Source organism: Rhodnius prolixus, unplaced genomic scaffold (assembly GCF_049639745.1).
Source record: "Rhodnius prolixus isolate KJV_2025 unplaced genomic scaffold, Rpr scaffold_18, whole genome shotgun sequence".
In the NCBI taxonomy this organism is placed as follows: Eukaryota; Metazoa; Arthropoda; class Insecta; order Hemiptera; family Reduviidae; genus Rhodnius; species Rhodnius prolixus.
This window is the reverse complement of record NW_027411636.1, coordinates 1355036-1372983: the sequence shown is the minus strand read 5'-3', so window position 1 is coordinate 1372983 and position 17948 is coordinate 1355036. Positions and strand designations below refer to the sequence as shown.

Here is a 17948-nt window from a genome sequence, read left to right as displayed (position 1 = left end):
CTTCACTCAAGCTATCACCAAAGATTAGGATATTATAAAATAAAAACTCGTTAAATACTTATTGTTTAAATAATATATTTGTAAATAATTATTTAACACACTACAAGCGTAGCAAATAGAAATCAATAATTGTGCATTAGCGTAAAATAATCCATTTGGAATTTAATTGTTCATCAACTTTCTGAACTAATTTCATTTTGAAACCTAATTTCTTCGCACATGTTTCAAGTTATCCCCGTTTTGCTGAGTACTAATTGTGTTTCTCCAGATTGTAATTTCAGATCGCAATTTGATTAATTTTTTTGCTTACCTTCTCACAAGTGAAATATTTTCGATGAGTGATCCACATGGTGGACATTCAGACTAAACTAATACGAGGGTCGTTTGAAAAGTCCGTGCAAAAATAAAAACTACTTAATTTTTTGGGGTAAACCTTTTTTATTTTTCAACATAGTCTCCTTTTAGGCTTATACGCTTCGTCCAACGCTGCTCTAGTTTGTTGATCCCTTCCGAATAATAGGATTTGTCCAAGTCTGAAAAATAGCCATTCGTTTCTGCAATCACCTACGTAATTTTTCCAATTGAATCTATAATTTTTTGGTCATTAATGGAAAAATACTAACGATATTTTTCGCGCCAAATTCTACTATAGCCAACCTTCATACTAAGTGATAATGTAATTAAATAAGTAATAAATAAAAAATATATGTTTGATTTTAATTAAATACTATGCAATGACGATATTCCATAACAAAAAATTACGTACATTTGACTAGGGGGGGGAGGGGAGGTTGACATTTTGTTACGATCTGTTACATCGGGGGGGGGAGGGATTAAAAAGCTCTTTAAATTGCGTTACGTAATTTAAGTACGGCCCCTAACTAAACATAACCTCGATACGCGCCAGTAGTGCTATCTCTCTGACTTTGCACGGACTTTTCAAACGACCCTCGTACAGTACGAATATACTCTACCTAATATGGTACTTATTGGAATAGTAATCTATTGATTTAGAAGACACTCTATGTCCTATTTCTTGCAGGCCAATGTCTTGGACTTCTTGCCCACTTTTGGAAATATTTCGTTTCTTTCTTCAGTTGAAAGTTGAAAATGAGTTCAAGATCCAAGACAAACGGCTAGAAATAATAATTTTTCATTTCAATCCATGAAAATTGAAAACAATATTTCAGAAACGGCAGATAAAAATTTTTCACTTCTTTGATCCTAAGGCTTCCATAAGAAACAAACAAAACACAGAATATTAGATAAAGTTTTATTTTTGTGTAATTTACTGAGTAATTGTACACATTTTCATAAAATTCTTAAAACATTATTAGATCTAAATGTTTACTTATTTTCGATGTTCTACCAACAATAGTTTTCTAGACAAAGTGCAAGAGCAAGTAGTTGTAAGAGAATAATTATCAAAACTATAGTTTCTTAGATTAGTTTACAAACCTTCACATCCGAAAGGGTTTCTTCAATTCCTGTGTTCTCTATAATGATTTGATAAATAAATGCATTTAATGTACCTGCTTATCAAATTTGAACATTGCTTACGGCGTAACCAGATAATTTAGACAAAATGTTTTAAAATTTAAGAAAGATAATCTCCTCCTAACCTTCTTTTTTTATAACCACAAAATTTTTATTTATATTTATCAGCTGAGTTCTAGTTGTTTGCAAATTGTTGATGCTATTAAAGGTGATGGTCTGAAAGAATGTAAAACTGAATGAATTCCACTTACGAAAAATAATTCTAGATCGTATTCAACAGCTGGTTATGATTTATTTCAAATTTAAAATAACTACAAATGGATTAATGATTTTTTATTTGTTTCAATGTCGAGCTTTCGACCTGAAGTCTAGGTCATCTTCAGGGCTGTGGAACATATTTTACAAAGTATATGATTTGATGACATAAAAAAAATAATTTAGAACAATTAAGGTAAATAATACGATTATCAGATATGTATATTTGAAATAAGTAAATACATGTATTACTTAATCATTTTTCTGTAAAAGATGTTTCAAAGCCCCGGAAGATGACCTAGCCTTCTTAACCTTGGCAGTAAAAAACATTTTTACATTTTTGACAAATTGGCAATCAAGGTAATTAACATTGTTTTCTTCCATTAAACTTCCATAAATGTTGCAAACTCAAAGAGAATCTACTCTTTCATTTCGGTCAGGGCCTTGGAAAATAATATCTTCTCACACATTTTTTCTAATCGTGTGTCTCGATGTAAGAGGATATAGTACACGTCTCTTTATAAACGCCATTCCAAGGTGAATTCCAGAGTATGTTCAAACACCTGGTTGGTAGATGGACGAATCTAGGGATCCGTGATAGCCGCTGTCACACGCACAAGAGTAAGTACACTAATCTTGGGCAGTGTCCAACAGCTGACACAGATCCCCGTCTGTCTTCATGATCTCATGAAAGTCGTTTGCGATTTTCTTTTCTGTTCCTGGAAAAAAAAAGAAGAAGAAAATTAGATTAATTACTATACGGTAATCGGCCATCTTTAGTTTGATATGGACTAGACACACGAGATCAATGGAGTTTTTGGTGTCTCTGAGTGGGTATTGGAGCTTAACAAAGGATTTGAAAAGGAAGTGAGCACAGCAGATTCACAGGAAGATGTCGCCAAAGAAGCTCTAGCTACGCGCCCTCGCAATGGTAGGTAATGTGAAGCAATCTCTCATTCCAGCAACCTAACAGGCTTATAGCCTTCTACGTCTTCAGAGCCCAGTCTGCAGACTCATTACAACTCTCGGAATCTTTCAGCCTCCCCTCCCATAAACAAGATGAACTCTTATAAAGTAAAAAAAAAAAAGAAAAAGGGTAAAGTAATGGCTATTTATTGGAGGACGGACTTTATGCCGTACACGGAGGCGAGTAATAAACATACTTCACCACTAACTTCTTTTCATTAACCAGTAAATAAAATCCAAGCCTAGAGATGGAAAATCGAACCCGGTACCACAATACATCTAGGCTACGAAAATTGAACTCGTTTGCTTGTCTTCGACCAATGGCATAACACCACTTAGCCGGCTCCTTCGAGAGGTTTGTCTGGAACCTTTCCTTCTCCAGCGCCCACATGTCCTAGCATCCAGGAATGGGCCGTCACAGCTAAAAACCTCAATATCACTGAGCTGACGATTAGTACTTCTAAATACGAGATTTAGAAAGAGAACAATTTAAATCACTAGCCACTTACCATTATTTCCATACCTTTTATGGGAGAAGATTTCATTTTTATTGGTCAGATGTATGCACACAGCTTGTTTGCTTCTTTCAGGGTAACACATCATCAATTATTATTACGTATTTCAGCAGCTAGCACTTCCGCTTCTTAACAATGCTGCGCCGTCCAATCAATTCTAAAAAAAAAATAATTTGTTTTTTTAAATGAAAACTTCTAAAATGCTAAAACTAAAATAAATCTAATTACATCATCCAAAACAACATTGAATTTTCCTCAAGTTTATGACGCCGTTTTTGCTCACTATTAACTCTCTTTATTTAATAAATAATAATAGAATTAGAGGAACGATCTTAGAGCTTAAAATAAAAAATAAATTAGATGTAAACTCACAAGAGCTTTTTCTTTCCGCAGTTATGTAACTAACTTTAGTCATGAAGAAAACGAGATTTCCGGAGTTTCTACGAAAACCCACTAAAATCAATATTCTAAGAATGCAAGTTTCAAACTAAAATGGCTAACAACAATAAGCTCAACTTTAAACACTTTTGCCACTGCCTAGCAATTTACAGGAAACTGGAAACAAAAATAAGTATTACACAATCGTACATCCGGTAGGATGATATTTATTCAGAAGTTTTGGTTTAACTTTTTACACTAATACAGGTCTTAGTAGCGTACAATATACAGGCACATTCAAAGGACGGCTTAACTTCTTCATCACCTCTCCAAGAACACTTAAATAAATATTCAACAAAAGTATTATAATTGAAGATAGAAGTAGATGGTTTAATAAATATTAGCAATCCAACTGAAGAAATCTAGTAAGAAAAAAAATAAAATCACTTCCTTCTGAACTTCTAAGGCTGGAAACATAGTGGAGCGGCGACCAAAGCGGCGATGATAGCGAAGAGCGAAGCGGCAAAAACAAAAACTAGAAATAGATAGAGTTGCTCTATCTTCGCTTTGTTCGCCACTATGCGCGGTCCCATATGTTTACTTGTATTTGATTTCGCCGCTTCGCTCTTCGCTATCATCGCCGCTTTGCTCGCCGCTCCACTATGTTTCCAGCCTTACACATTTTGAATTTTAGTTTTAGACATAAAAAATTGGTAGTAATATTTTACAGAAGGCAAAAAAAACTGTGAGGTTAACTTGAAATCATAGTTTAGAGGGAAAAATTCTCTCAAAAGCTGACCTTGAAACTTTTTTGATAGAGAAAATGTTAAAAATAGAACCTACCCTAACTGCATTAATCAAATTAGTGTTCTTAAAGTTTAATGAAAATCAATATTGACAATTGCGATCGATTTATCGAAAAGCTACTTTACTATTTACTGAGGGGTTTCTTGTTAGCGCGTAAACTAAATTTTGAAATTTTTTTTTACCTTATTTTGAGTTCAGCTGATCAATAGACATAGACCAATTGATTCGGAGGACGTCTGAACGTGTATTTCTGGAGAAAACTTTACGATAGAAAAAGATTTGAACCAATCGTAATACACTTGTTTACAAGAAACAGTGTTGCCACGGTACAGAAGTAAAATTTGCAAAACAAAAAAAAAAAAAAAACTGACAGAAATTGAAGAATGTACATTGGATAGCATCACTGAATTAAACGAGAAGCGTGCGAGGCTTCACTGAGGGTGCATTGTCTGGAGACTTTAACGATCTAAATTTTTTACCTTCTTTTTCATTTAAAGTAATTTTCTTTATCAAATTATTTTCTTTTGAGCCAAGTAGAAGGTAGAAAAGCATATTGAAGATATTTACGAATTGGTTTACGACACTTTTGCTACTATTCTCTGAATTTGAACTCACAAATTCTCGTATCACTTCAAATTTTAGAAACATTTTATTTTTTTTGGACTTTATATATTTTACGGAACCTAAGCATGTACTGTAATACAACACTTTACAGGAAGTTCACTCCAATAGTATTTCCTGTGTTGCTAAAAAATAAAAAAAAAAAAAATCGATACATGTGTACAGGGGACGCGTTAGACAAATTTCTGTCTAAATCAATCCACCTAAAATACAAATTCACTGAATTTTTATGTTTTTTCCGTTTTTGAAGGTCGATTTTCTCTGTTGATTTTCGGTAAACCACGCGTGCAGATTGTAAATCTCCTTAACAAAAACTTACAGTTTAAAATGTTAAGTATAAGGGTTGATTAAACGCCAAAAGGTACACAAATCAGCAAGTACCCAACATTTCATTAATACTTCATTAATATTTAAGTAATTTTACTGCATTAAATTTCATTAATATTTTTTTGAATTTATTAGAGGTCACAGACCCTTATGCTGGCCATTTTCGTCTACAAAATATTTGTTCAAATAGAACACTATTTCTTAGATTGACTGTAATATCTAATCAACAAACTATTAATCACAGGTTAAAAAAAAAAACTTTATAAAAAAAATATGAGGTTAAAAAATTCAAAAACTTTTTTCAAAAATGCTTGCACCAACATTCATCAATGATTTTGTTTATTTTATTTATTTATTTTTATTTTTAAATAAAAATCTTCGGTTTAAGTTCGTAATTCGATTAAAGCAATTGTTACTTTATTTAGTCAAGCGTTTTTAATAATAGGTAATAATTAATCTGGCTTTATCGCAAATAATATAGTTTTCTTCAATTCTCAATCTAGGTATTCTTACCGCAGTGTTATATATTTGGAATATAAGATATGCATATTTTTATGACAGCTAATTATACCAGTATTTTACCTACTATAAGTAAAATTAGAGGGACTACATTAAATTACAATTGAGAAATGAATAATTATTGTTGAATAATTTACTGGATATTACCTATGCGTTATTTGTACTCACAAATACTTCGGTAAGAAGAATTCTAGACTGAAATATTGTTTTAAATCCGTGATTCAAATTTAAACAGTAGCCGACTCTAACTTTGTCTTTTTCTATTTTAACATGCATGTATATGTGACTACTCAGAATAAAGGGCCTAATAAAGATAAATCAGAAGAATAATTTGGAATAAAGCTATAATAAAGTACCTATTTAATTACGAAGACATAATATACATTTTATCATAATTATAACAAAAAATAAAATATTATGAATGAACTAAGGGAAGGGATTAGCTATGCGGTTAGCGTATTGGATTCCCACGTGGAGGTTCCGGGTTCGAATCCAGCTGCTGTCCCTTAGATTTTCTCTTCCTAAGAGCTTCTTACAGCTCACTGGCCGGTGATGGACAGTGTTGTCTGTAACGAGAGAACACTGTCTGGAGGCCGGCAGTGCACTGAAAAAAACTCCGGGCGCCAATAACCTCAGATGTTGACGCGATTTAAATCAATAAAAAAAAAAATTATGAATGAACTGGCCAGCATAAGGGTCTGTGACCTCTAATAAATTCAAAAAAATATTAATGAAATTTAATGCAGTAAAATTACTTAAATATTAATGAAGTATTAATGAAATGTTGGGTACTTGCTGATTTGTGTACCTTTTGGCGTTTAATCAACCCTTATACTTAACATTTTAAACTGTAAGTTTTTGTTAAGGAGATTTTTGGACTTTTTGGATAGATTTTCCTTTTTGTCTGTTTTGCAAAGTTACATATCTGCTTTACAGATTTTATTAAAATTTGGAATAATAAATTCTACCATTATAACCTAAAAAGGTGTTAAGTCCGAACCGTAACTACCACTGGAGCGATCTTTTTAAAGAATGATTATAGTTGCGGTCCCCCAAACCATCCTCAATAACAATTTTTTAGAGAAAGCGTTTTGAATAAAATAGGAAGGTATTTGTACGTAAATAGCAAAATTAAAAAGCGATTTCAGTACTTCCTTTTAAGAGGAGTAAGAAAAATAAACTGCGATTACAGTACTTCTCCCTTAAAGGCAAATATTTTGAATCGAATTCATTGATGTAAATAGGTTCACTCATTGATAATTTTAACGATTGCAGTACTTCCTCTTAGTAGGTGTAAGAGCATGGTGGCACTTCACAGCCACGTAGAGGAGCTTTAACCACTTCTTCGTGGTAAATTTTATCCAAATCGAACTAAGCGTAATAGAAATATTGGTAATAATAGTATTAGAAAAGGCCTTACTTGGGTGGGGCAAACTCCCCTCCTTATGAGTCATAGCGACGAGACTTTTAAAGTGCAAATCTGTACAAAATTTCGATTCGAATGACACTTTATTCATGAAAATCGGTTCACGTTTCGATAATTTGAAACGATTACCATACTTCCCCCTAATAAGGGTAAGAGCAGAACGTCGTTTAAATGTTACGTAGGAGTGCCCTAAACCTTTCATCCTGCCAAATTTTATTAAAATCGGGTTAACATTTTCAGAGTTATTAGTAATAATAATTTTGAGAAGGGGCCTCACATATATGGGGCTAACTCCTCCCCCATTTGATGTACAGCGTCGAGACCCCCAAAAGGCACATCTACATAAAATTCCGAAACGAATGACACCTTATTCATGAAAATCGGTTCACGCGTTTAGGCGCTACGTTGTTTACAAAAAAGGTAACAACAAGAAGAACAACAACAAGAACAAGACCAATTTTTGAAAATGCCGTTTTTGCTCATTTTCAGTAACTTTTTTCTCTTAATATATTAAATCTGGGTCTTGATAAAAAAATTACAGTTATAAAGGAGGACTTGCCCTATAATTTAAAGAAAATTTGGGAATTTTATCTTTTATAGAAAAAGAGAAAAAAATTGTCAAAGTTGGGTGCTTTTCAACGTTACACTTTTTCGTGCAGTTTTTGATGATCAACCCTTATACAACTGTCCTACCGGACAGTTTTAATATGTTAATCTATAAATTTTGTTTAAACGCCTATGCCTACCATTTTAGTGAATTATAAGATAAGTGTTAAGAGTAATATGGCAGCTTTACAACTCCCAGTTTCAACTTAATAAGGAGAGGAAGTTCCAGATTCCGGAACGGTTTGTTTGTCCGATTTTTCTCAGAAATCCCTCCAGCTAGCTAATCGCTTAAAATATAGACAAACCAATTTTCTTTAGAATTTGGAATATCTCCTAAGGTCAATTATTCAGAAGTGACTATAAGAAGGTATAGATTTGGACATGCTTCTAAAGTGCTCACCTTCACATTGCTATTACTACCAGCGACAGTTGGAAGATTTAAAGAATGTTGGAAAAGAGGATCTCTTGATTGTTTTTTAACTTCCTCTTTACAAGGTAAGATATATAGTTTGTACCGGAAGTGAGCATTTTAAGGACCCCAGAGTCCCGAAAAGTGTTTTCTAGAAATAATAGTTTGTACATCCGTCTGAACACTCCTAGCTCCACGTTACAAAAAATACCAGAAAGTTCAAATTTTATCTTCCGTTGGAGGACTCCCCCATAAAAACATGAGGGAAATAGCAAACACCGTGCGTTATGACGTATAGCATGAAAGATACCATCAACTACAACGGACAAGACCATTTTTCAGCAAGAATAAATTGATGCAGACCTGAAAAAGCCTAAAAACACTTACCTGAAAGAGAGAGAGCCCAGCTGAGAAAAAGCTGTATAAAAACCGGAAGGAAGGAGTTGGCGGTCTTGGTCGAACTAAAGGAAGTGCAGGGTGGCCGCTCTACCTTATATACCTGTCCCAGTAAGGTTTCCTCTAACGGGCTTAACTATATCACTATATCCTGTTAGAGCGATGGGTTGCCCTCCCAACTATCAGCCAATCAGCACACCAGTATTTCAGTTCGCCAAACTCTGTCGCCTTCGCTTTAAAGCTTTTAACAGCTCCAATAATTTGCCGCAAGTTCCTGTAGAGCTGAGGATTTTTTTAAAATATTTGCAATTTAAATAACTAACAATGAGCATATTATTTAAATTAATTCTTTCTTGCCAATTAATATTTGGCAATGCCAGACATAAAGAGACTGCCGAATATTGAAAGCTCCATTTCCGCCAATTTATCAAGTACTCTTAGCTCTCAAGCTCTCCTGTTTAATCTAGAGAACCAGCAGTTGTCTTTGGATTGACTTTCAAATCTGTTAAAAGAACTGATTACCCACCACAAACACGGTATTGGTATTCTATTTGGAATACTTAAAATGATTACTTGATATTCACTTTTCTATACTTAAACGAGTTTGTGTAAATCGGATAAACATCTGGTGGGGACTCACACGACTTCCTCCCACCACTATTGTGCGTAATTATTATTATTATTATTATTTAAACTCTAAAACGTAGCCTCAAACAGTGGATGACTTCACTTTGATGACGTGCGCGCTTTAGAGATACTATTTTCCACAAAATCGATAAAAACTATACAAATTTTGATCAGTAAAATGCCCCCTCGGAGGAGAGTCAAAAAATTTACAATATTTTCAACTTTAAATATTTTAATTATTAACGAATTTCATTCTATTAGGTGATAAGTCCGTACATTAAACTGAAATGGGTCTTTAGAGGCACATTGAAGCATGGGGCTTCGCAGTAGCAAAAAAAAACTGTAGCTAAAAAGAAATTTATAAAATTGAAGGTTGCCAATACTTTATCGGAGTCTCTCTCTCTTAACCCAAAAAGTGCTTAAAAGAGAAGCTACTTCACGGGGCAAGCACAAAGGGCTTAGCAGGGGGCTTATTCTCTCATAAGTTGAAGTGATCTTCGATTTATAATCGAATGATGAAACTGGATACAATTACTAGTTTTATTGCAATCGTAAAGTTTTTTTGGTTTTTATCCTGAAGTATAATTGGTCTCTTTGTCTGCCAGTCCTTGATAACTCTAAAATGATAAATTCGAATTGGATTCATCAAAAATGATGGGAGCTAACAATTAAGATGAAGTTGAGCCCTCCTATAAAGGGGAGTTTTCAGTGCATATTGATAAGTGAGACATGACTAGATTACGGGATGCAAGATTACTAGCGCGCAGGAAGTGCGACTGTAACTGTTTCCTTTTTAGGCAGTCCAAAATGTTTCTTGGCCACAACGCAAGCATCATTTCGGTTTTAAGCTCCTTCTTAGGGAATATTTGATTATATTGAGAATCTAGGGAAGCTGTGACCTCACACTTCTTTCAGCTGATACAATGAACCATAATTAAGACAACTTCCGTTCTGTAAAGTCCCAAGTTACCAGAAGAAAAATAATTACGTAACTACTACTGCTACTGATTCCTAGTTTTAATTTTCTCGAAGAGGAGAATATGTTAATAAGATGGTGAACTCCTAAGTACGGTGTAATAAAAGTTCTAGTTTAATTGTATAGAATGCGTAATCGATGCACAAACAGGAAATGCACACCATAAACTATTAAATAAGTTATATACATCCGGTTTATTTATTTAAAACTTTTCTTTATTCCTCCCCCCTTACTTTTTAAAAAAAATTGCTGACTATCAATAAATCGATAGCGGAATTATGCCAAAATGAAATATTGATAACGGTGGTGTTCGTAATGGGGGGTTGTTATTATACGGATAGACGATAGTTTGTTCACACGTTTAACTTGTCTATGAGTGTACGCTTGGTCGGTCTCACAGGATTTGTGATTCATTCAATCATCTGTCAGGAGATTGTTCTTTGTTTAGGGATATTTTGGAGATGTGCTAGATTGGGGATCAGGATATACTGGAGCTGGAAAGGCTTATTTAATGTCCAGTCCAATCTCTTAACCAACTGGCGCCATGATCGTCTCTATTCTCTAGGTGTTAATGAACTGGTACACCCTAGCGTATCCGTTTCCTCCTATTCAGGGACTCTAGGTCAATCCGCCGCAGACCAAACAAGAAGAGGCCTTATCCATGGTCTACCCTTTGAATTTTCCAGTTGGAAAAAGATTGTCAGGCTTCCGGGTTTTCCCCAACAGACGTTGTTTTTGCCTATTGTCCCCGCTGATCACCAAGTGTGCCCACAGATCTTTCTCAGGAACGGGGTTGTGAGAGATATTTGACTCTCCTTCAGGAACTGGACGTACCCTTAATTTTCCTTTAAACTCGGCATTTCAGCCAATAGTATGAAAGTACATATTTTAGAATTAAAATAAAAACGATTTCTGAAAAGGCCGTTTATGCCAATTTTTGACAACGTTTTTCCCGATATCTACTTGTTGTGGTCGATGTAAAAACAATACAGTTATAATGGAGGATTTGCCCTATATTTTAAAGAAAATTTGGGAGTTTTATCTTTTATAGGAAAAGAGAAAAAAAATTGTCAAAGTTGGGTGTTTTTCAACGTTACGCTTTTTCGTGCAGTTTTTGGCGATGAATCCTCCTATAACTGTCCTACGGGACTAGTAGATTATAACTGCCATCGTAAATAACGCCAGGATGGCACTTCGCTCTTCCAGAAGCGGGAATTAACTATATTCCAAGGACAATTAACCCCTAGGGAATAATTTCTATCGGGCTGGCTTCTTGTTGGTTACAGATATCCTGGTTCTTGTCCGTTTTACACTTCATTCGCGTATCATTCCAGAGTTTCGAGACGAAAACTGGTTCAAGGACGGTTACTAGAGGACATCTGGATGTAAAATGAAACCATACATCTCTAGCATTATTTATTTAATGTCCCAGTTTGTTAACAGCAATAAACTTCAGTAAAATTTTTATGTAAGATGAATTTAGGTTCTTAGTTCTTATACAGACATACATATATATTTTTTTTTTTTTTAAATTAATACAAGCTAAAGGAGTTCTTAGAGTTTGGTAGATCGATACACGATGGGATACCTGAGGCAGTTTTAACTATGGCTTCAGAAGCCACAAACCTGGACAAGTCTGCCCCGCTTTCTCCTGATCTTTCATCCTGTGACACCCTACACCGATCGGCCGCCGACGACAGGCCGAGGTAACGCCGTTACACAAACCGTTGTAACTGATCTTCTCCAGTAATTACACATACATATCGATAACTAACAACCAATGCGGTTTATTTTTATAAATTTTTTCTAGAATTCAGTAAGCGAAAGATTATAAAACAGCTGATTAGACCTTGGAAGGAGAAAAATCTGATGAGACCAACTCTCAAGACTTCCTTTTTGTGGTTAATTAAATAATTTAATTTTCTGGAATTTAGAATTTTAATAAATATTAGGAATACCCACAGAGGTTACCGATGAAAGAAGCAAGACGTCATAGTTTCTCTAGAAGCTCCTAGAAGTCCAGAAACTGTGACAAGGGGCAATGTTTCAAATGACGTTTCGTAATAATTCATAGTTTACAAAAAAGTCGTAGGAAGGCCGAGTGTAAACAAGCCAGTTTTGAAAAGACCACAGAGTTCGCATAGTTCGATGTTTACTTGAATGATCTACTTTCTTAAGTAGATCTTAATCATTCTTACCAGTGGAGTATTACATAACTTAGAGAACTATTCTATCGCTTTGGAATCGATTACTATAAATAATAAAATCTAACTACAGCTGTCATATTTTCCTAATATGGTTGGGGGGAATATCTATTAATTTTTGCGTCCACTTCCTCCGGACGGTGGCGGAAGCAGTGCGATCCAACTTCAAATTACTGAGATTTGAGCACCACTTAGTCAGCTAAGTTTTCCAAGATGTCAACCCCTTTTGCAATAATAAAGATTTTCCCTAAAGCGAAAGTATCGGATCTATTGTGTTTAATGTAAATACGATCTGCTGAGGAAAAAACATGTGAGCGATTTCCAGAAAAGCTCGCAATAAAAGGAAAAATCTTTTCAGTGAAATGGTATTTCCTGTCGGAAAACTTGCTTTGAACTTGGAATTTATAGCAAAAGATTTAAATCATATTCACGTTATAAGGGCTCACATACTAGGATCATATAATAGTCTACAAGAAAATTTATGAGGAAAAATATACTTTCTTAGAGGAGCCTTAATCGAAGTTTCCAGGAAAGCGTTTTTCATGGATTATTCGATTAAGTTCCTGACATTAAGAGACTTAAAAATTAAAGTAACAATACGAGATGGGAATAGCCGAGTGGTTAGCGAATACTAGTTTCCAATGCGGTGGTCACAGGTTCGAATCCAGCTGCTGGCTTCTTGGATTTTTTTTTTCTAGGAACTTCTTACAGCTCCACTGTCCGGTGATGGACAGTATTGTCTGTAATGAGTGAACATTGTGCGGAGACCGGCTATGCCTGTATCGATATTGAAACCAGTACTTAAGTATCGATACTTTTCACAGGAGTTGCACTGAGAAAGCTAACCTGGAGATTTGAAAACTTGCATGTACACAATGTAATGAGTTTTTGGCGCCAAAACGAAGGCACCTAAGAGGACAACAATCTTCGGCTGATTATTAGGTTGCAATTGAATAATTTTTGTTTTGAATACGTGGTAATGGTGAAATTATTTTTACAGAAAGAGGTTAAATAATTTGAAATAAGGTTGTTAATAAGTTAGAAAATTCAATTTCATAACCGCAGGTGGCTCGGGCCATTTCTTAAAATACTTTTTCTTAATCAGGTGACCTGTAAAAACTCGATACCATACATTTGGCACTTCCGCAACACTTCGGAGGTGGTAAAAGAAAGCGGATGCTGTTAAAGCCCAAAATGAGCCGCCTGAATGATGCATCATTTCTGGCTCTTTCTCGTCCACCGTTTCCCCTCAACTATATGGAACAACTTGAGCCAGTGGAGAGGGTAAAACTCCCAGTTGGGATATAAAGAGTTTAGGCCCAGTGAATGGGGTGTTTTAGGGCTCCAGTTTGACGTCAGCCCTGACGTCAGTAAGGGACACGTGTATGTCCTGATGACCCGAATTTTGGGGAACCCATGATGTTCCGGGCGACACGTGTACCCAGCAGCGGCGGCGTGCATGGCCCAGTTTCGTACTTCCCTTATTAACCAACAACCCTTTCACTGGTAGATAGGTTCCACCTCCAGTCATGCTTTTCCACTGCCTTTCTGAATGGGGCACCGCCTCCAATGGAGGGGATGACATTCATACAAAATATCTACCCTTCACTTCATGAATCAACAAGGTTAATAAATAAAATAAATATATATACATGACGATACTAATCATCTGGGTGCGTCACACTCACTCGACTTCCTCTTGTCTTAGATACCGGAAATAAATTTTCCCGAAATTCAGAATTGCGCTAAAAGCATGAACAGCTCACATATAGTGTCTTGTAATTGTGGGGATTAATCTTTTTTTTACTTCCGACTGACGCGTTTAGAAAGCGGGAATCGAGCAGATTGAGTTCTCATCGGAAATATCTGAATATCGCGATCCACTGAGTGGGGAGATCGAAGTTTTCTTTACAAAACAAAAGCCCCCTTCCTGTCTGTGTGTATCGACTGTAAAGTAAAACCCCCAATAACACAGCTAGCAGAATGTTTCAAAAATTTGATATTTTGGTTAGGCGCCATCCACAATAAGATATTGGGTCAAAAGCGGTCCACCGGAAGTACCATATTGCTGAATCTAGATTAGATTAAATTAGGGCGGCCTCAAGGCCTACGCCACCGCGACCCCTATGGATTGTGGCTCCCCGACTTTAGAGCTCGCTTAATCCTCCAGACCCGTCCGCTTAATCAGACTCTTAATTCTGGAGAGCGACTCTTGGGTAAAGCTCCTCAGGGCCTTGGTTTTTCCTCCCCGAGAAGTAACATCCTTAGCCATACAAGCCCCTCACACTGACACAAGTGCAGTGCTGTTTCCTCCTCCTCTTCCTGAAAGAACCTACAAAGGCTATCATCTGCCAGGCCCCCATGCGATGCATGTGTTTTCTGAGCCTGCAGTGGCCCAGTTAATAGGCCTACAGTTATAGCCCCACACGATCTTGTCAGATTAATTCTGCAGTCAGCCTCAGCGAATAGCCACTAATGAACTCCTTCGCCTGTCTCAGCCCCAGTAATGGCAAGCCACCACTCCTGAGCCCTTTGCTGAATCTACGTTTTAAAATATTCTTCCTCCTTAATTTTCTCTTAGACTTGATGGGGTAATTTGTAGACCGAGAACTTTTATTTGAAGCCCAGGAAAATTCGATTAGGAGCCCTCCTGGGCGGGTTGAGGGCTAGATTTCCCTACTAAATGCCATATCTGTGCACTCTGTCTGTTCACCTGAGTAACAGTGATAAGAAACCAATGTTGGCACTAAAATTAGAAGAAATCGGCTGACCGAAACGGCCACTTCCTGAACAGATTCTCCCCGCAAACGGTTCCTACGAGATTTTATTTCAACTTTATATAGTGATCACAAAGCTTCTCTCACCAACTAATAAGAAGGTACTTCCAGGAAAGGGGATCGGTCGTACTTCCCTTTATAGTGCCAGTTTTCTTGTAAAGTACGGTTCTTCACTTCCGAGTAATATTAAGGAACTTGGCTGGATACAACACTTTGTTCCCCAGATTTTGCTCTATACAAAATTCTTTTCACGATTTCTCTGGAAAATGTTAAAAGAAATTTTCGTTTCCAAGTTTTCGAGAGGGGGGGGGGAGGTTTGAGATTAGGGTTCACTGTAAAGGTTACATTTCCAAGTAATGTACGATTTTACAAACTATAATTTTGGTGAGAATTAATATGGGGCCTAAATATTCGCGAGTCTGTGTTGTAAATCTTGAGAGCAGTAGTAAGGGAAGTCGTGTGAGTCACCATACCGGATTATTTAATATTCTAAATGTTGTTAACTTCCTTTTACTTATTCATGAATTAGTCCTCAGTTAAAAGTGCATTATTTTTATTTTTTTCATTGATGTAACAGAAGAACGTTTCGGGCATTTCCGGTACGCCGTCATCAGTTTACTCTTTCAAATTTATTATTTTAATTATATCTTTAACTTATGTCCAGATGTTCAATATGGCAGCATTGTTCTTTGTAAGGCATTCGCTCATTAACAAACTATGGTACTATAGTCGTAATTAAGGTACACATTGCTTTTTGAGATGAAACGCATTAACTACTTCCGGTGGCTGATTTTGAGGCAGTATTGTTAAGTTCCTGGGGGAAATAGGCTACTTAATCTGAAACAAATATTGTAGTGTTGATATTTTGTTAATTTCTAATTTTGGAATCTGGTGCTTTCGTAATACCAATAAAGGAAGTAAGTAACCAGATCAGTTTGTAAAAAAAAGACTTTCGAGGACTAAGAGACTCGAATATCGGTGAAAATTTGAAACAATGATTTTTCTCGAATACCAAAAAGTAAAAATAGCCTAATTTACTTCAAGGTGAGCACAAAATAGAACTAAAATTATAAAAATTACAAAAATAAAGTGAATCATATGTTTTTAAAATGAAAAAGTTAAAACAAAATAGGGCAGTTATTTTATTTTATTATTTTGGCAGAATACTTCTTGAGGAAGGCACCCAGAGATGTATATTGAATGGTCGGCAATAACTAGGCCAGGCCATTGAGGTCGCCAATGACGTCATTGGTCCAAGTTCCACGTGTCCAGTGACGTCACTTTGTCAGCATCCAACACCAGCAGTGTACGAAAATTTTTTTTTGAGATGATGTGAAAGTTGTTATTGTTTACAAAATGTTTAAATGTTGTCCAAATTAAATTAAAAAAAAAAAAATAATAATAAGAAATAATCATATTTTAATAAATAAATCATGTAAATTTAAATTTAAGTTTGTAAAAATGTTGAACTTTAGAAAAGCCGAAAGAGCGCAGAAAGTTTAAATTCGATCTACCGGAAGTTCCGGACTTTACAAAAGAGGTTTCTCAAAGATTGTCTCAAAAAAAAATAGAACTAAAGATTTGCTTTGAAATGCAGTCAACTTAAAAGACCTATTGATTTTCACATTTTTGGTGGTAAATGAATTGATTTAGATTCCCTTTATAAGGGTACTATTTCCTGTAATGTCCAATTCAAACTATTGGTACACTATTTAAAGTAGATTTCGAATTTTTTTTGCTTAGATTGGAATTTTAATGGCAAATTCTAAAGCCGGTAGTATCTCGAGATACCTGTAAATGATGGTTGTAAGGTTAATACGTAAATTTGACCATTTACATTTACCAACACATAGATCTGATCTAGTAAAATTGGTTTTAATGGAATAAGTAGGGAAAAGATTTGGGTCAAATTTCATGTGAATTGTAACGCTTATAAGGTTGGTAACAATGAAAATATGACTGTAACGTTCCAGGGATTGTCAGTCACGATCTTTAGAGTTATAGTAATAGAATGTCGTGTGAGTGTGCACAATAGATTCTTTAATTGTTTATTACTGAATAATTATTCTAAAATTATCATAAATATATTTATTCTAAACTGAATTAATCACTACTAAGTTTTATACAGTAAAAGCTCTTTATTCGCGGGGTATATGTTCCATAAATATGCCGCGAATACAGAAACCGTGAATACGGAAAGGTAATTTATATGGGATTATAGGGGATACGTTCCTAGGTGACAAAATCAAAAAAAAATAAAAATATAAAAAAATCAATTTAATTGAAGTTTTTGAACATTTTGATTAATTATCTTAAGGCTTAGGCAATGGTTTGAAGAATTTTGTAATTTTCTCTTGCTTGGCAGTTTTTAAAAGCTTTTGTTTACAGTCAAAGTTTGAACTTGCCACTACAACTACCATCAGGTTCTTTAAAATGAGCGTAAAGATACTTTGCCTTCACCCGGACCATTGGACCACTCAGGGGCACCCTTTTTTGGTTGCGGTCTTCGATCCATAATGACAACGCCACTTCCATTTCTTCTATTGCTGGATCACGAACAATTGCTTTCATTCTGTGCGTTTACATTCTCAAAATCACCGATCGCGGCGAAGGCGGCTTATGTCAAAGTCCTCGGCGATATC

At 35.4% G+C, this 17948-nt stretch overlaps 1 protein-coding gene and 1 long non-coding RNA gene across 3 annotated transcripts in view; one reads left to right on the top strand and one right to left on the bottom strand.

The window, feature by feature from the left end:
• The first annotated feature begins 1699 nt into the window (after positions 1–1699).
• On the top strand, positions 1700–16673 carry LOC141462217 (uncharacterized). Of its 2 annotated transcripts, XR_012463156.1 has the most exons (5): positions 1700–1948; positions 2026–2112; positions 3627–4036; positions 13354–13471; positions 16469–16673. It is a non-coding gene; the product is annotated as an uncharacterized lncRNA (long non-coding RNA). The 2 variants fall into 2 exon arrangements; XR_012463155.1 differs by lacking the exon at positions 13354–13471.
• LOC141462214 (uncharacterized) overlaps positions 3247–17948 on the bottom strand; it is a 60006-nt gene continuing 45304 nt past the window's right edge. The window contains exon 16 of the mRNA XM_074143889.1: positions 3247–3390. Coding sequence (XP_073999990.1) covers positions 3347–3390 — 44 coding nt within the window. The 3' untranslated portion in view covers positions 3247–3346. The remainder of the gene's footprint in view (positions 3391–17948) is intronic.